At 39.2% G+C, this 21044-nt stretch overlaps 1 protein-coding gene across 1 annotated transcript in view; it reads left to right on the top strand.

The window, feature by feature from the left end:
* LOC124254796 overlaps positions 1-20233 on the top strand; it is a 45702-nt gene extending 25469 nt beyond the window's left edge. The window contains exons 2-4 of the mRNA XM_046688646.1: positions 5405-5452; positions 19408-19565; positions 19673-20233. Coding sequence (XP_046544602.1) covers positions 5405-5452; positions 19408-19565; positions 19673-19891 — 425 coding nt within the window. The 3' untranslated portion in view covers positions 19892-20233. The remainder of the gene's footprint in view (positions 1-5404; positions 5453-19407; positions 19566-19672) is intronic.
* The last annotated feature ends 811 nt before the right edge of the window (positions 20234-21044 follow it).

Genomic DNA, 21044 nt, shown 5'->3' with positions numbered 1-21044 from the left:
TCTCACCAGTGACACTTATGAACCATTAAATAGGACATCTTTTGAGTTCTTGACACAGAAAACTCTATTCCTGATTGCCTTAGCAACAGCAGCAAGGATGTCGGAAATACATGCTCTAGACTTTGAAAGGACACGATTTGATGAAAATCGAAACATCGTGCATATGGGACTGAGATGGGACTTTATAGCAAAGAATCAACTGCCAGGTCAACCGGACAGACAATTCCACATCCCAGCACTATCATCAGTCCTTGGGCCACAGGATACACAGGACCTATCCTTGTGCCCAGTAAGAGCATTAAAAGTCTACCTACAAAAGTCTAGGACCAGGAGACGAAAATTCAAGCGTCTTTTCATCCCTATATCGGCAGAGACACAGATTGAGATCTCTCGCGACTCACGATATCAATATGGATGAGAACTGTCATTCTGACGGGCCTACAAAGCAGCAGGACTTGATCCTCCAAGAGCCTCCAATCCACATGAAATTAGAGCTCTGGCGTCAACACTTTCGCTCTACATGGAAACTGCTCTATCACGACGATAATGGAGGGCTGCTTCTGGAAATCGGACATGGTGTTTGCCAACCACTACCTGAGAGACATCGCCACTAAGGACGTCTCTGGCATTCACCAGTTTGGCCCACTTGTTGTAGCACAACAATTGACAGTTCCACAGAGGCGCTGAGACAGAGTCTCGCCCTTTTATCACATGACTTGCAAAAGCCAACACTCAGGAGAGTTACAGCTTTAGAGTCCATATGCACGTCTAAGACAGACTAGCATAAGTGATAAGACCCAGTACTTGTAAGGACGTACTCGTACATAAGAAGGGTCGCTTCTCCACTTGATGCTTGCATCCAGAGATGGAGATGCTAAAATCCACATAAAAATGTTAACAGAAGCAAGGACCAAAAGTTAACAATTGTGGTCCCCCCATCAGAGAAAGCTGGAAGTAAAGGGTTACAGCAGCAGCAGAGCCTAGCAGTAAATTGAAGTGCTACCAGGAAGTTCCCATAGGGGGGGTACGCAAGACGTAAATCACCAAATTGGAATCCAGAAGTGGCTTGACCCACCACCAAAGCCGTAGGATTCTACAAGCAATAATACATGAGTCAGGATAAGGAAAAATATGTAATTTTCTGAGTAAAATTGATATTTTATACTTATCCTGACTCATGAGGTAAGCCCTCCCAACCTTCCCGCTAGGCACTTTGGATTTCCCAGAAAATCTAAGTGTCGGGCTTGCAATTCGGAGAGTGGGAAGACGGGTGGCTCCAAAACGGAGAAGGAGGCAACTCATGGTGAGTAGTGATTTTACATCTGCTTTTTTGAAGGGAGCTTCAAAAAGGAGATGCAAGTGTTCCACTAACGTTCGCGGAAGGAAGGAGACAAGCAATAATACATGAGTCAGGATAAGTATAAAATATCAATTTTACTCAGAAAATTACATTTTTTACACTTAATCTGTACAATTAGCAGAATATATAAGTATAACATAATATCTAATCAATGAAAATGCAAAGGGATAATAAGCTAATAATATTATTTGAATGACAACATTTCTCTATCATTAGTTTAAAAGTGTGATGTACAGATACGGAATTAGAAATACTTGGTCAGTGATAAAATGATGTCAAATGTTTATTTTTTAATGTTTTAATTATGATATGTTATTTTTAAATCATATATTTACAGGGGGTGGTCCAAACACTGCCACACTTTCAGCTGTAGCTCAGACAGTCCACGACATCCTGGGTGAAACAAATGTTTCCATTTCTGGACTGGAGGAAGGCACTGACACCTCCTTTCTCCAAGTCATTGATACGACAAGGTAAAATTGAAATTGCAAATACATAATTATATAACCAAACATTATTAAAATAATGAGTACTATTTATGCTAAATGTGTGAAGTTGTTCTCCTTTTGGACTTTTATTAGAAATATCTACATGTATCTTGTTAGAAAATAGATGTAGCAGGGATGAACGTATCACACACAGGATGAACACTTGCTGGTGTGGAGGACAGGTATTGATGATTAGTCAATATTCAGTATATCTATTATTTGACACCTTGAAACATTTTATATCATAATCAGTTTACATAATCAACATGGATACATACAAACAAATACATCACAATAATATACAAAATTATTCAACAGCATTGTATCTTACAGTATAATAACATGTGCACTCATTATTTCTACTCTTTATATATACAGTTCACTGGATAAGGAGAGCCTGTTTGCAGCAATGCCTCCAGTGCAGACGGCGCAGCCCACATACAGCATGCAGACGCAGGACTTCCAGCCTGTACAAAATCCGCCACTGCCTTGCTCAGATCAAGATAGGAACCATCAGGCCAGGAAGCGCCAGCTGGAGCTTGATGTCCTAGAAGCTCAGCTGCAGTATTCAAAAAGATTAAAAAATTTAAAAATGAACTTTAAGCATGATATGTAGAAATTTCAATCAGATCATAAATCAACTCAAACATATTAATTATTGCTTAAGAAAACTTCCTCTGGCTTTTAGTATGGTAAGAAAATGTAAAACAAAATACATTCTGACTAACGATAATGAAAAGAGTACTTACCTACATGCTTATATCATTAACATTTTTATCAATTCTATCAATTATGATACGTGTTCATGACTTTTCACAAAAAAGCATTACCAATTAAGTGTGGATGACATTTTTTCATAGGGCCTAAGTCATTTTCAAAATACCCATTATTTCTCACCAGATGTTTACATGTACATAGGTATGCGTAGATATACAGAATTGTTTCATATTGCATATGAAACATGGCTTGTGCAGGTTTGACTGCATCTGGTAGCATGCAAGATATGTCATTTTCACATTACCCATTATTTTCCAGCAAGTGTTTACAAATACATATCTATGTGTAGATACATAATATTGTTCATGTTGTACATGAAAAACGGCTATTTTCTGGTGTTAAATCAATGTATCCTTCACCCAACTTTCCTAACCATTTAGCCAACTCTTTCCATGCTTTGCTTGATTGGGTACAATCACGTAATACATATATAACAATCTCAGGGACCTATTTACAAAATGAACACACAGGTGAAACAATGTATCCAAACTTATGCACGTGATTATTAGTTGTCAAAATATTCTGAATTATCTTGTATTGAAACCAGTTTAGATTAACATTTTGAGTACATCGATTAGCAATCAAATTAATATTTTCCAATTTATTCTGTTGGAAGTCTCGAACAAATATTTCTTCCCATTTTTATTACCCATTTGTTTTTATTAAACATATTTAACATAGTGTTTTGTGAAACTGTTTACTACAAGTTATTTTGGAGATACTTGGATTATGGGTTCTATGCCAGTTTAGAAAATGTTAATTACAGTTAACATTGCTTGTTGGGATAGGTGCCGGATTAGACAATGTTTTAATGATCATAATATTGTTGTGAAATGTTAGAAATTGTATGCCCGTTTTGACAGTGTGCCGGATTAGACAGGTGCTGATGTTGGCTGGTTTCACTGTATTACAAGGTAAAATAGGGCAGGGAATTATGTTTTCCACATGTTTAAAAGTGAAATTTCTCCTTTTTATATATTCAAGCAAAATATTGTTGTTGTGCCAAAGTGATTGATGTAGACCTCTGTACTATGAGTCACATTCTGAGCAAATTGTTACATATTCAGACCATGACTCCACAACATCCATCCATAAACAGTGGATAACATATATTTGTTATAAACACCATCCGCAATCCACAGTCTCTTAATATTTGGATTACATAGTGAAGCATTTTCTATACATGTAGAATTGTCTCACAGCAGTCTTGTAATCCATGCAAGTTTTGGGGATTTTATAATATTTTCTACCTTTGGAATACTAAAGCCTCCATGTTCATATTTCATCTTCTTAGATTTACACTATCTTAATGAAATTTTGAATACATATGGAGCAATTAATGAACTGCTACTTTTTGACTTTCATAAATTGTTAAAAGTAAATTATATTGTTGATGCTTTTTGAAAATTTCTTTTGTCATTAACTTGTATTTAGTTATCTGTTGTCTGTTGAATTGAACACAATAAAATTGGTTGTTCAAATAAAATACTTTCTTTCTCATTGCATCTAAGATTATACCTTTCAACTTATAAGTGAGTGTTTACAAACTGCTGTCTGTATCGGAGACCATTCCCAGCTGGTTGGACGATTGGCAAATTGAAGCCATTGTTGCCTGGTAGTGGAGGATTCCCTGGAGGCAGGCCAATGTTTCTGTCTTTACAGATGTTGTGCAGCATAGCACAAACTGTTATAACCTGTTAATGTGTTATATTACATTTGATATAGGGTCTTACATTCTGAGGTACATTGTAAGGAATAAAAAATTGCCTCTTTATTTTGAATTAACATTTGAATTAATTCTGTAGTTTTGGAAATAACTCAATCTCATTACATACATTCACAGTCACCTTTGTATAACAATACATGAAAGCATTTCCATTATAAATGATGATTCAAATAATTTCATATGATTAACAATATCACAATTTCATCAGTGACAATGGAGGTAAGACATTGAATTTACAAACCTTTGCCGCCTTTTGGGGTTTGAGACGAATTTCACCATGAAGAACGTGAATCTTCTTTTCATCTGTCCTATGCCTTGTTCCACTACACATCTAGTTTCCTTGTGTGCACTGAAATATTTCATATTACTTATAGAAATGTAGAAAAATCTGTGATATCATTTGATTTTTCATATAGTAAAAAAATTCATTTATAGGGAGGCTATATTTGATGTCAAACAAGTTTTTTGTGTATATTTTTTAATATTATCAATATTCAAATAGGTCAAATATTAAAGGTATAAACAAAATAAGAAACATACCGACATTAATTTATCCAAATTAAATTAATGAATGATAATCATTCACAAAGTAAATATTTTCAAGGGTTTTGATTTATTTTACACAAAAATAAACATCACAGTAATGTAGAGGTCTAGGAGTCTCAGACTTATAATTGTTTAACTATATTATTATAATATTAATTACTGTATACATGATAATTAATTATATATATACTTGCATTATTTTTATAAGGATTTGTTACGTTCCAGTATAATACAATGTTTTTAGGTATCCCGTTTGCCAAGGGAAGTCACTCTCATTCTTCATGTTACAAGTTTTCATAATATTTAAATTGATTTATTCTTAGAATTAACCAGAGTTAAGAATTATTTTTCATTCTTAGAATCTTTATTAATGGGGCCCCAGGTTTCTTACTTGTTCGTATGATACATATGTGTTACCATGGAAACATTTGGAATATCAATGCAACAAATATTTGTCATTTTTAGTCTAACTGAGTTTCCTTATTTCTTTTATTTTCTTATTTGCAGACTGGAAATTACTGCTCATACTACTGTGGCTGCTTTCATCATGGTCAGGTGCGCTGTTTACTGTAGTTATATATTGTACTTATAGTACGTGTGCTGAGTATATGTTTAAGAAATACAGTTCTCTCTACCCCCCATGTATAGTGTAATGAAGTACACTTTTACCCTGACCTATTACAGTTAAAGTACGATGACGCTTTTCTAAGATGCCAAATTTAATACTTTCCCAACGATTAATCTCAGGCAGAAAAGAAACCGAGGAACGACAGTGTCAGTGACCTAAATTAGCAATCCTCACTCAGAGCTAACTTGCGTGCTGTTCCATTGACAAGCCTGAACCCCAACGTAAAACTAAACAGTTTGAATACAGTTCACATTCGGGTTAAATATGTTTTATATTGTATCTTTATTACGCCTGTGATTATTGTAAGTTGCCGATGGGGCAATAGGAACGTCGCATTTCTACTTCCAATGTAAGTTTAGATAGGTACATCCTGATAAAGCTGACTAGTCAAGCCACATTCCACGGATGCATTGTGGGAGTGTAAAACATTGCGAACGTTGCCGTGTCACTGTTTCATTGTGAGTCGAGCTGAGACATTTTTATCGAAAAACTTAAAACGTAATGTTTCCACCACTAATGTTACCTGAGTGAAGCAACTGCAAACCAAGAAACGGGGTGCAACGTAGTAGTTTACAGTATTTGAGTTTCATATTTTAAAAAAAAATTACAGTCCATTGTGTTCAATTGTTTATTTATAATCATTTATCGGTAGTTCCATTTTATAAGTGTAATTTGCTTGTTCATGTGTGAAGTAACATAGATAGCATAGGCGGAACCAGACACACACACACACACCCCACACACACAGACACACACCTCCATTCTCAAAAAGCTGTATCCGCCCCTGTTTCGAATCTGTGTATGCACTCCCATACCAGTAAATCCGCCACTCACTCAGCCTCAGCCTCAGCCTCACTCACATATTCAAAAACACGTCCTTATCCACGATCAGACAACTCGAAAGAAGCGGACATAACATGTTAATATACACGATCATTTATCCATTCGTAAGAATAATTCGTGGAGTGATTTGGGGTTCAACTTTGCATACAGTAATATTTCACCCGTGTAGCGACGTGTTTGCACGTGTGTGGGTGGCTGCTTCTACTATTCTTGACTTATGTCGGTGTTAGGGGTTGGAGCTCACCGAGATACAATGAACAGACACAATCCATCACCACATGAAAGTGGTCTCCAGGCATACTGTCGATCCTCTACACCACGGAGGTGGTCTCCAGGCATACCGTCGATCCTCTACACGGAGGTGGTCTCCAGGCATACTGTCGATCCTCTACACCAAAGATGGGGTCTCCAGACATACTGTCGATCCTCTACACCTTGGAGGTTGTCTCCAGGCATACTGTCGATCCTCTACACAGCGGAGGTGGTCTCCAGGCATACTGTCGATCCTCTACACCAAAGATGGGGTCTCCAGACATACTGTCGATCCTCTACACCTTGGAGGTTGTCTCCAGGCATACTGTCGATCCTTAACACCACGGAGGTGGTCTCCAGGCATACTGTCGATCCTCTACACCAAAGATGGGGTCTCCAGACATACTGTCGATCCTCTACACCTTGGAGGTTGTCTCCAGGCATACTGTCGATCCTTAACACCACGGAGGTGGTCTCCAGGCATACTGTCGATCCTCTACACCAAAGATGGGGTCTCCAGACATACTGTCGATCCTCTACACCTTGGAGGTTGTCTCCAGGCATACTGTCGATCCTTAACACCACGGAGGTGGTCTCCAGGCATACTGTCGATTCTCTACACCAAAGATGGGGTCTCCAGACATACTGTCGATCCTCTACACCTTGGAGGTTGTCTCCAGACATACTGTCGATCCTCTACACCTTGGAGGTTGTCTCCAGGCATACTGTCGATCCTTAACACCACGGAGGTGGTCTCCAGGCATACTGTCGATCCTCTACATCGCGGAGTTGGTCTCCAGGCATACAGCATGGATGGGGTCTCCAGGCATACTGTCGATCCTCTACACCTTGTTGGTTGTCTCCAGGCATACTGTCGATTCTCAACACCACGGACGGGGTCTCCAGACATACTGTCGATCCTCTACACCTTGGAGGTTGTCTCCAGACATACTGTCGATCCTCAACACCACAGAGGTGGTCTCCAGGCATACCGTCGATCCTCTACACCGCGGAGTTGGTATCCAGGCATACAGCATGGATGGAGTCTCCAGGCATGCTGTGGATCCTCTATACCATGGAGTCGGTCACGTAACACTGTATCCACTAATTCGTGTAAAGGATATCCTCAGTCCAGAATACAAAAGAATGGGCAAACAACCTATCCAGTACATCGCGGAGTTGGTCAAGAAAGACAATCTCTCCATTAGATTACTTAGGAGATGTTCTGTTGCAACTGCTCTATCCAAACCAGATGTCAGTGGATTGGCAAACGTTTTTAAAGCCAATGCACCAACGTCGGAAGCAGGAAAGATTATCCACTGTGCTATATGTCGGAATACCATAGGATCGTTCTCGGGACAGACGCTGTATCCACTATCCCATGGAGTCGATATTCGGATAGACCATTCACTCAAAATGGAGTCAGATAGTTGCTCTATGACTTAGACACTAGAGTCGCTCAATATTCATGGTAAAGTTTTTATTGATTTTTTAGTGAATGGAAACTATTGTCTTCTAAATGGTAGAACCCGTGAAGGTCCGGGTTAGAATTGATTTTCAGTAACCCATGCTTGTTGTGAGAGGCAACTAACAGGATCGGATGGTCATGCTCACTGACTTGGTTGACACATGTCATCGGTTCCCAGTTGCGCAGATCGATGATCATGCTGTTGATCACTGGATTGTCTGCTCCAGACTCGATTATTTACAGACCGCCGCCACATAGCTGGAATATTGCTGTGTGCGGCGTAAAACTTTACTCACTCACTTACTCTAAATGGTAGAAACACTATGAATATCAATTTTACATGTGTTTCAAGCAAGGCACCATCTGTTAATGTATAAATTACTGCGTGGTTCCTTCGCTTCACTGACTTCACAGTTACTCGCTCCCAATGTCTTGGCACAGTCAGCCCAGTGCGTGCTCACAGTTGATGCACAGGAAGTTCTTAAGTTGGACCACTCACTGTTGGAATGGAAAGTGAGTCTGTAGTTGGAACCCAAGGAATCGTTAAACCCGACAACACAACACTTACTCAAGGAATAACATCTATCTCTGCTGATTTCCTTACATCGGACGAGAGTTTATCTCTACTAAATAAAGTGATTGAAGACATGGAAACCGATGCAAGGACATTGGTAACAAGTATGATGAGTGTGTGTCTGTTTTTCACGGTGAGATGGAGGAGAAACTTGTGAAAAGAACCGTTTTACTTGATTCAGAAGACAACAAAAATAGACCAGTTGAAAAGCTTTGGTGGAATGAAGAACTAACTAAACTTGGGAACAGTATGTGCTCTGCTGAAAAACTGTGGTGTAGAAATAAACATGAGCATAAGCACATATACAGGGAAGATTTTAAACGACATAGGAAAAGATTTGACAAAGCAGCCCAAAAAGCCAAGAGGTCCTATGTTTTAAAAGTACAAAATGAGCTGGAAGAAATATATGATAAAAATAGTGGTGAATTCTAGAAAAGAATCGGGAACAACAGAGTAAAGAATATCCCCATGGAAATTTTCGCCGAAGATGGGAGCATATGCTGAAATGAAGTAGTCGTCACGGAAACCTGGAAGACAGCCTACTCTGACCTTCTCAACAGCGGCGTTCGGGACAACCCTGAGGGTTTGAACACTGACGTCACTCTCACAAAACTGACATCAGTGATTGCGCGAGCCAAATGTGGGAAAGCACAGGGAAATGACAACATTCCCGTAGAATTACTCAACAGAAAGAACGTCATACCCATACTCCTTAGATTGTTCAACGTGTGTTTTAGCACAGGAATCGTGCCTGACAAATTGGGACAAGGAATTATAAACCCCATTCCCAAGTCATCAACAATCGACCCTCGACACCCTATGTTGTATCAGTGACCATATAATCTATTATATGGTCTCTGGTTGTATAGGGGCATTACTCGTCTCCCGTCAATATATAAACTTTATTATTTTTCCTTATCCTGACTCATGCTCTTTTTGCTTGTCTTCTTCTTCTTGCGAACATAGTGGAACACTTGTATCTCCCTAATTGAAGCTCCCTTCAATGTAAAATCACTAATTAGTACTCAGCACGAGTTACCTCCCTTCCACAAGCGCGGGAACGAGGGCGCCACCTCCACCCATGTGCCTCACTCTCTCCTTCTTCGCCCAGTGAGCTGGACGTGAGAGCACCTGTGTCTCCCGACACACTATATCCTTTGATTATATTTAGTTAGTTACCTCGTATAGACATCTATAGAGGTTTAGCTAGTATCCTTCAACAATTATATATTGATATTTAGTCGTGTTTCTACTGTTTATTCACGGACGCCGTGTTTGTTTCAGTGGATTACGCTGATAAAAATTCTGTTCTGTTGCAGATTACGCTTTTTATTCTGCTGCTGATCCGCATTTAATATGCCCTAGTTGTACTGCGCCATGTTCATTTTATTCACGCTTGCAGTTGCGGTACTAATTTATCCATTTCTGCCTTTAATAAATAATTACTTTATGCGTTTGAGACGCTGCGCAGCAGATAGGTCGCATATGCAGAGTCTAGCCATGACTGATACACCTGAACCCCTCGCCAGTCTACTGCTGTTGGTCGACCCCGCTCCGCCTGGTGTTCCGCTAGAGTGGTGGAGAGGCGGGACGAGTCCGCCGCCTCCAAGAAGCGCCCTGCTTCCCCAGACATCCCACCGTGCAGCCAAGACTAGAGTTTTTCTACTGCATCTCAACGCTGACCTCTGAGGGGAAATCAACGAAGTCTACTTGAACTTTCTCAGCCGAGATTGTTCCCGCCGCAGATTTGGGCCTGTATGATGATCAGCCGATCATCATACCTGATGTACATCAAAAGAATGACCGATGTCGGCAACAGTGATGTCAGCGCGAGATCAACATGCAGCCTGATGTACCAACGCCGATATTCTATGATCTTCCTGAGGGTCCTGCCGCTACCAACACTCAACGCAGACTTCGCACCCCCAGGGCAGCGCCGACCTCTGAGGGGAAATCAACGAAGTCTACTAGGACTTTCTCAACCGAGATTGTTCCAGCCGCTGAACTGGCCTCTACGATGATCAGCTGATCATCATCCCCGACGTCACGCCACAAGAAGCTTACCGGAGACAGCTACAGTGACATCAGCAGAGATCGCCATGCAGCCTGATGTCTCTACACTGACGCCAGACGACTTCCTGAGGGTCCCGCTAACATCGCAGAGAGGGCACCGACTAATTACGTCGCAGACCATCCCAGATGAACTGTTGCGGCAAATCATGATTATGATGGAGGGCCACCACAGACTGGGAAGCAGCCAGCCCAAGGCCCGAGCCTTCGCGAAGGTTCCAACGCAGACGACACCCCAGAGGCACCCCCATCAGCGTAGCAGCCACGACGAAGCCACCTTCGCGAAGGAAGTCGCAGACCACCTCCACGAAGGACCCAGATGTACAGCCTTCGCGAAGGCCTTCGCGGGCGGGATAGATCATCACATTCCTCGGCTTCATCCCTAGATGCGGAATCAGACCGTCAGACCTCACGGAAGCCTTCGCGAAGGTCAAATCGCCGTTCCCCAGGACCGGACGCAGAGGAAGCTTCGCGAAGCTATCAACATTCTCCTCACAGGTCTCCGAGAAGGTCAACCCATAGACGCAGTTCACCAACACGATCTCCGCGCCGTTAACCGCGCCGATCTCCTCGTACATCACCACGTCGATCGTCTCACAGGTCACCACACAAGTCTGCACACAAGTCTACAGTCAGGTCTCCCCGAGCGTCACCCGACATAGAGATAGAAATACACAGTCCACCATCAGAAGAGCATCAACCTCTCATCAGTGATGCTGGGATAGAAAATGATGGAGGCATCATTTTCTCAGACGCTGAGATACGATATTGGATGGTAAACAACCTAGATCTCTCTTCACCTTCCAAGAGTGGCAACTCGGCGCAGACATACCTGATAAAGGAAGACGAGGCAGACGCCATCACCTTACCTCCGGACGACTTCGATTGCCGCGGTGCCACAGTATGTGGACACAGCCTACCATAAAGCCATAATAGTTCAAACGCCAGAGGCGATGTTATTGGCATTAATAGATCTAGAACGATCAATGAGATTCTTATCACCAGATTTCGTGACACGACTTCTGAAGATGATAGGATGATCTACTGGCTCTACTTATGCAGACCAGCAAGAACCACACCCTGTATGAAGCTAACGCCATATATTGATCGGTTTCTAGACACTTCAGCCTAGGAAGTCCCAGGCCACCTCCGCCGAAGGAGCTAGAGCCTCACCAGTTACAAGGGACGCCACGGAGGAGTAGCGCTTCACCGACCCCACATATTGCTGAGTGCGGCGAAAACAATACACTCACTCACTCACTCCTGTTGAACACAGAGGTCGCTCAGCGAAGCAAGCCATATATTATATATATACTGATCGGGTTCTGACTCAATACCTTCGCTGAAGGTCGCGAAGGCTAAGTGGCTCCAAGTCTACCTCACACAGGAAATCTAGATTGATACTTCGAGAGCTTCAAAATCTCCGGCGGCCCACCGAGGAATTCTCCTCCAAGGTCTCCATATATTAGCCACTCGTCATATATAGCTACTGCCAGTCCGTCTTCAAGACATCGCATAAGTTGTCTATCAACTGTATGCCATATGCCGCCTATAAGCCTCACGCGAAGACAATTGCACAGGCTATTTACAACACAAACGTCGCTATATTAATTAATCAACGACGTTGCATAGATCTTCACAAAAATCAACCTTTCCGTATAGATTGCTAGAATATGCAATCCCGGACTACGATAAGAGTATCTACATGCGTGACCATTACGCAGATCTGCAGACAATTCAATATCGAAATTGAACAGCAGCCTTGTTACAGCGGTATAACTCATAATCGCCAAAGTTTCTGAGAAGAAATATGTACAACAAGTTCAGCTTTAATTCTACAATTATGACGATACATTCATGTATACAGTCTACAAGCTGACAACTTGCAAGTTTATTGTACCTTTATATAAGAAAGTCGAATTATATTCAAAACTGAAGTTACTTTCACGACAGCCAGGAAAATAACCTACCCAGCATTAATATTACAGAGCGAGGTATTTCGCTACCGGAGGTTTCGCTAAAGCGTCTTTTTAACCCTCAAACACGCGGGTCACTCGGGTAACTTCGGAAGCTACGGTGAAGACCGACGATTATGCTAATATCAACGACGGCAAGATTTTATACAAGGTTTTTCCTGCTACACCGTGACATCACAGTCGCGGGTATTCTACAGAATCAAAATGCCTTGTTCTGATTGGACGCGATGGACAACGACCTACGAGAGGTCGATCTTAGTTCACAGGTCAACACTTACGCTACAAGTGACAACTATATATCAGTGAACGAGCAAGCCTCCTTACAGTCCAGTTAATCTGAACCTTCATGATTGGGCTGCTTTCTTCAGGTTAGAGACCTCCCCTGTCAAGTTAGGACGAGGGCACGGCAGTCAGGCAATTTTACATAAACTTCAACGAGGACAGACACACCTGGTTGTGCACCTACATCGCCAAGGACTTTGCAGCTAATAACCTAGACGACGGGATACAAGTGGATCTAAATCCACAGCCGCCTCAGACTACAGCTGAATTTCATAATCAAGCTACTAACACAACTAGATGGTTAGTAAACCTACTTAAACTTTCTGATTGGAGAATTAAAACGGAAGTTTCACCCTCCAACTTGGGGATCTGAATATAGTGTTCCAACACCTCACAAGTGAGGTTTATGAACACGCCTGGATGACATACTTGGACTTCATGATACGATGATTCTATCACGATGGCCAGCAAGAGCACTGTAAATTTATCTCCACCGAACCAAACAGAAGGGAATAATACAACAGATTATTTCCTCTATCATCAACTTACGCAGAATGAAATCTCACTGCACTATATCTCCGCTTGGATCAGAACTGTCATACTACGTGCATACAAGACGGATGGACCCAAATCCGACCCTCCATGAGCTTTTAATACTCATGATATTAGAGCTAACTTCTGCATTGATCTACACAATGTTATTTGAAATAATGGAGGGTTTATTTTCTGGAGATCCTGATATGGTGGTTGCCAACCATTATCTGAGAGATATCATCACCGAGGACGCCTCAGGTATCCACCAATTCGATCCCATGGTCCTCGTGACTACAGTTGACAGTTCCTCGAGAAGATAAGTCAATCTTACAGATTTCTACTTATCTTATAACAGTACTAAATAGCTACATGCTATATATAATTTGCTTAAGTTCTTTTATCATCACAGTACTATGATTATTACATCATACAATATATATAAGTTAACAACTCTACAGAGTTGGTTATTATATATTTACCTTAACTTAATTATATCTTAAGCATAGTACTATACTCAGATTGTAAAAGATATAAGCTAACAAACTCTACAGAGTTTGGGCTTTATATAGGTAGCTTAAGCTTATTCATATCTTAAGCTCAGTACTATGTTTATATCATATAAGTATATTAGCTAACAAACTCTAAAGAGTTTTTGCTATTTGGCTTAAGTCTCATCATATCTTAAGCAATATGGTTACATTATAACATGTATTAGCTAACAAACTCTACAGAGTTTTTTGCTATATGTAACTTAAGCTTATTCATATCTTAAGCGCAGTACTATGTTTATATCATATAGGTATTTTAGCTATCAAAACTCTAAAAGAGTTTTTTGCTATTATATATTTGGCTTAAGTTTCATCATAATTTAAGCTTAATGGTTACATTATAACTTGTATTAGCTAACAAACTCTACGGAGTTTTTTTTGCTATTATATATGTAGCTTAAGTTTCCTTCAAATCTTAAGCTCAATACTATGTTTATATCATATAAGTATATTAGCTAACAAACTCTACGGAGTTTTTGCTATTATATATGTAGCTTAAAGTTTCCTTCAAAGCTCAATACTATGTTTATATCATATAAGTATATTAGCTAACAAACTCTACGGAGTTTTTGCTATTATATATGTAGCTTAAGGTTTCCTTCATAAACTCAATACTAGGTTTATATCATATAAGTATTTTAGCTAACAAACTCTAAAGGGTTTTTGCTATTATACAATTAGCTTAAGTTTCATCATATCTTAAGCAGTATGGTTACATTATAAAATGTATTAGCTAACAAAACCCAATGAGTTTTGCTATTATATATATATAGCTTAAGTTTAATTATATCTTAAGCTCAGTACTATGGTTATAACATAAAAGTATATTAGTTAATAAACTCTAAGGAGTTTTTTTTGCTATATACATTTAGCTTAAGTCTAATCTTATCTTAAGCTTAGTACTATGGTTACATTATTAATCTATAAGCTAATAAACTCTATAGAGTTTTGGCTATTATATATGTAGCTTAAGTTAATTATATCTTAAGCACAGTACTATACTCATATTGTAAAATATATTAGCTAACAAACTCTACAGAGTTTTGCTATTATATATGTAGCTAAAGCTTATTCATATCTAAAGCTCAGCATTATATCTATATCATATAAGTATATTAACTAACAAACTCTAAAGAGTTTTGCTATTATATAATTAGCTTAAGTTTAATCATATCTTAAGCTTAGTACTATGTTTATATCTTAAAGTATTTTAGCTAACAAACTCTAAGGAGTTTATACTAGCATATTAACAAGCTTAAGTCTATTAGTCTTAAGCATTGTATTAATGTTATATATACTTTATCATAATAAGTACTTTGTAATAACCTTTATATGGCAGCTGATAAGTTAGCAGCAGGAATTCATCAGTTCAGTACCTTTATGAAGTTCCCATAGGGTTATTACAATCATCACAGTTCAAATCACTAATTATTAAAATCCAAAGTATTATATATTTCCCACCTCCCTTTCCGTCGGAGTCTACAAGCAAAAAGAGCATGAGTCAGGATAAGGAAAAATATGTAATTTTAGAGTAAAATTGATATTTTATACTTATCCTGACTCATGAGGTAAGCCCTCCCATCCTCCCCACATAACACTTTGGATTTCCCTGTAAATTCAAATGTTGGGCTCAGTATATGAGGAGAGAGTGAGGCACATGGGTGGAGGTGGCGCCCTCGTTCCCGCGCTTGTGGAAGGGAGGTAACTCGTGCTGAGTACTAATTAGTGATTTTACATTGAAGGGAGCTTCAATTAGGGAGATACAAGTGTTCCACTATGTTCGCAAGAAGAAGAAGACAAGCAAAAAGAGCATGAGTCAGGATAAGTATAAAATATCAATTTTACTCTAAAAATTACATGTTGTGTCCTAAACGACCGATTTAATGTTTGGGCGGAGGAAACAGGGATACTCCATGACCATGATTCCGACAAGGACGTTCAACTATTGACTATGTATCAACGCTAACGTCAATTATCGACACTCGCAAGGCACTATCAAAATCTACATTTACTGCTTTAATAGACTTTCGGAAAGCTTATGATTCTGTGGACAGGAAAATACTATGGACCAAACTAGCTGATTTAGGACAAAAAGGCAAAATATCCCATTGAGTGTTAGCCATCTATAAGAGTGAGTGAGTATGAGTTTACGCCGCTTTTAGCAATATTCCAGCAATATGACGGCGGGGGATACCGGAAATGGGCTTCACACATTGTACCCATGTGGGGAATCGAACCCGGGTCTTCAGCATGTTGAGCGGACGCTTTAACCATTAGGCTACCCCACCGTCCCCCATCTATAAGAACATTTAGAGTTGTGTATGTTGAGATATGTATGGTAAAGTCAAGGCATGTATAGTAATGAATAGATGTAAAACTGAATCGTTTTCAACATCTTCCGGCGTTCGCCAAGGCTGTATGTTAAGCCCTGTTTTATACACTCTATTCATCAACGAGTGGGCTATAGAATTTTAAAATAGTAGTTTAAGAGGTATTTTTGTCACTGAAGAAATTGAAGATAGTTTCTTGTTGTTTGCTGATGACGTAGTGTTGGTAGACGATTCAGTTTATGGGTTACAACAACATTTGGATTCTTACATAATTATTGTTTGAAGTGGGGTTTAGAGGTTAACTTAGATAAATCAAATATAATAGGTTTTCGAAATGGAGGGTGTTTAAAGAGCGTAGAGGAGTGGTACTATTCGGGTAAAGAGGTTAAAATACGTCACCTACTACACATATCTTGGCATTGTATTTTCCTTAAGATTAGTGTGGTCTAAAGCTTGTGAAACTCTTTCAGTTCAAGCTAGGAAGGCTTTCTACGCAGTTTACAAATTGATTAAAGTTTATCCTTCACTCCCATTTGTTGTAGTCCAGAAAATATTTGATACCAAAATAATGCCAATTATATTATATGGTTCGGAAATATGGGGTTTCACTTATAGAGGAGATACTGAGAAAGTCCAAAGTGTATTTTTTAAAAGGTGTTTGAATATTTCTAAATTGACTCCGACTCGTGTTGTATTGGGCGATGTTGGAAGATATCCAGTTTGTATAAGTTATTTCAGTCGCTGTGTCGGGTATTGGCATATGCTTCTTTGTATGCAACCTGATCGTAATCCTAAAGCGTGCTACGAAATGCTAAAGTTGAACTGATAGTAATGGTAAAGTAAACTGGGTAACAGGGGTTCGTATGTTATTGTTTTTGATGGGCTTTTCTGATGTTTGGATATCTCAGGATTTGGGCAATTATGACATATTTATGCATACCTTTTCGACACGCTGTAAGGGTGTACAGTTCAAGGATTGGCATGGTAGACTATCGGGAAGAAGTGATTTCCCTCTTTATACTAGCTTTAAATCTTTGTTAGACAATATGTTATAGAACTGTTTAGTCATAAAGATTTATTACGAATATTTTCTAAATTTTGATTTCAGTCCCATAAATTGAAGATTTGTAAATTAAGGTACGATAATGATATTGATACCGACAAACTTTTATGCTCTAATTGTACTATGAGTGTTGTAGAAGATGAGTACCACTTTGTATTAGTTTGTCCGTATTATATACATCTAAGGGAGCAACTAATCTCTCCGTTTTATTTCACATGTCCTACAAGGAAAAAATCGTATCAACTGTTAACGTCTAACAGTCCCAAAACATATAAAAAATCTGTCCATATGCTTGAAACGAAATCTGCCAACTTGAGATGTCATGCATATGATATTGAAATGTACTGCCATGTGCTTTTGGGCCATGGGGCCTTATGACCGAATAAACTTGTCACTTGTCACTTGTCACCTATCACAGAGTTGTTTGAAAATAAATGGTAAAACGACTGGCTACTTTTCTGTAAATGCTGGACTGAAGCAGGGCTGTGTTCTTTCCCCACTTCTGTTTAATCTCTTTATCAATGACCTTTATCGACAGAATCAACAGGTTGGATATTGGGATATCTGTAGATGGAAATAAGAAAATTGGTATCCTAGCCTATGCAGAAGATCTGGTCCTATTAGCGGAAGCAGATGAAGATCTGTCACTACTGTTGTATATTCTCAATACGTGGTGTACCAGTAATAATATCAGTATAAATGAGGAAAAATCTAATGTGGTGCGTTTTACGACCCCGTCTATCACTAAATCGTATTTTAAATTCGCCTGTGGAAGCAAAACATTAGAGACAACTAACTGTTACAAATATCTCGGCCTTCATTTGACAGAAGTTTTAGACTACGACCAAATTTCAAAAACAGCAGCAAAATCTGCAAGTGGGTTGCCTGGTCTCTTCATCGCCAAATCTAAAGCCTTAGGTGGAATGCATCATAAAACCTTTAAAAAGTTGTATGATGCTATAGTCTGGTCTAAACTGGATTGTGGTAGCAGCTATATTGGGCACATTAGACCACTCAGCAGTGAACACAGTGCAGCACAGAGCTATGGGATACTTCCTCGGAGTCGGTAAATACACATCCAATGCAGCAGTGCAAGGGGAGCTAGCCTGGACCCCGCCTATCGTGAGACAGTGGAAAGCAGTGGGGACGTTTAGTCAACATGGAGAAAACCAGGACCAACAGAGCTATACATGTATTTGTATAGGCAGACAACTATGCACGGAAGCATAAGTGGAATTGGGAATAAAAGAGTACACAGAAAATTTAGAGAATACGAACTCTCCAACTTTTTAAACACTACTGTGAAATATTGTAAACGACATATCGGTCACGTTATTGAGAAAAGTGAAATGAATAAGTTTACAAGTGAATAGAAGGAGAACTTACAGAAAGAAGGTTGACAGCATGGGAAAAGCATGGATACGAGTGTACAAGACTTTTAAAATAACATATTCATGTGAAGTTATCTGTCATGTAATATGAATCGTGCAAACAGGCGAGCACTTACGCTTTTTAAATGTGGAATTGCCCCTTTAAAGATGGAAACGTGAAGATATGAAAACCTGTCCTGCTTCTACAAAACTGAGGATGAATCTCACGTCTTATTACATTGCCTCTTTTACAATCACATCAGGACGCCGCCGCTGCATGATATCATACTCAATGTTAGAGATCTGTCTGATGTTGAAAAGTTATGTTACGTTTAGCCAACCCTTTATTTATATGTATTAGTGCCAAAACCTGCAGGGATATTTTACATGCTCGAAGTGTATATCTATTCAAATGATCTTAAACTGTACTAACCTTTTATGCTATTTTATTTTTTAAAATATTCTTTGCTGTTTTACTTCATAGTCTCTCATAACTCCAGTTGGTGTGGTTTGTGTATTTTATCAATAAGGTCTGTCTGTTTTATGGTCATCATCTTTGTTCGTTTTTTCAGATCATGCAGATGCCAACGACCAATCGGGGAATATGACTTGTTATAGTGGCGAAAATTGTGTTATAACCTGGACAGATGACGTTCCTCCATTCATTGTCGTTGAATGGTATTTCAACGACACACAGATTGCCCAGTCGTACAATGAATCATTGTCACAGGTGTGTACACACACACACACACACACACACACACACACACACACACACACACACCTCTTTGGAAATATATGCCTCCCTCTAAATGCCTATCACTTTTTTTTTTATAGGACACACTGATAATCAACAAAAACTACATGGGCCGTTTTCGACTGAATAGGACTGACAGCGTTGGATTTGATATAAAGGATGTCAAGGAAAATGACGCAGGGGAGTACAAATGCGTCGTCACCTTGCAAGGCACTGGCGACGTGAATGTACGGAAGTGCCTTTTAAAAGTAGAAGGTAAGGTTTATGTTCCGCAAACGAATATCAGAATGAATTTTTAGAGTGAGTTAAATCTAACAATGCATCTGCAATATATAATTCTTATCACTATAAAGTATCGGTCTTCAATACACAGACAAATCAAACTGTACAGACTATCAATACGGATAACTGTTAAGGACACAAAAAGAACTCCAAACCACCCAGTTTGCTATTTCAACTTTCGAACTATAGATTGTAAAATGGGTAAGCAGTGGCCAGAAACACTGAAAAATATATACAATGCCCAACAGTGAGACAACTAACATTCTACGGAAGAATAGCTGTTAATTGAACAATAAGATAACACAAAAGAAGATCTAAGTGAAATACGTGCCCAGGTTTTATTGAGCTACTATCTAAAAGCAAACTAAATTTTTGCATGTCCAAGATATTTTTATGGATTAAACTTCTTTTTTAATTTCTCTCACAACATTTCGAGACCATTCCAGGTCCCTTCATCAGGTGAACTGGCAGTTAGGACTATGACGTCGTCACTATGACGTCATAACTGAGTTATGACGTCACAATGCAAGTGACATCACAGTACACTAGGGAGAGTACTGTATAAGTGAGTTTGAAGAGTTAATTACATAATGATGAAAATTCATGCTAAATAATAGAGTTGAAAGTTGAATTGCTTTCCAAAAAGAATAGTAGACTCGTTTTTCCTTTTATCTTAAGTTCATCAAAAGTTAATCAAGAGGTCCCACGCACTTGGCAGGTATACACCTTGATCACGATTAATTGCTGGTTTATGTCTCCTTATCTCGACAGCTTCCTGTAGTTTTCTCAGACGTCAGTCGTTGTTATTTCTCGAAATCACCCTAATATCATTCCACATGATTACATGACTTGGGTTATTTGCCTTGTGCTCCGATATAGCTGACTTATCATTTTGTTTGCATACTGATGACTTGTGTTCAGCAATTTTTGCACTTTTAAGTTGTGGTCATTTTGTTGACGTTCATCAGCTGATGAAGAGTGGATCAAGGACATTTCATGATGTGCAAGTTCCGAGATTTTCAGCTCCCTATTGGCAGTTAGTGAAACCACATAACATAAACACAAAACTAATCGTATTTGTTAAAAACATAAGGGATGTGTAAATAACTCAGACGGCTCGTTTGTATAATCCCGAGTATTTGTATCGTTATGGCATTTTGTAATTGTTTA

The sequence above is a fragment of the Haliotis rubra genome, unplaced genomic scaffold (genome assembly GCF_003918875.1).
Source record: "Haliotis rubra isolate DU_JTF1 unplaced genomic scaffold, ASM391887v1 Scf583, whole genome shotgun sequence".
NCBI classification, from domain to species: Eukaryota; Metazoa; Mollusca; class Gastropoda; order Lepetellida; family Haliotidae; genus Haliotis; species Haliotis rubra.
Note: the sequence above shows the minus strand (reverse complement) of the source record. Positions and strands in the feature narration are given on the sequence as shown.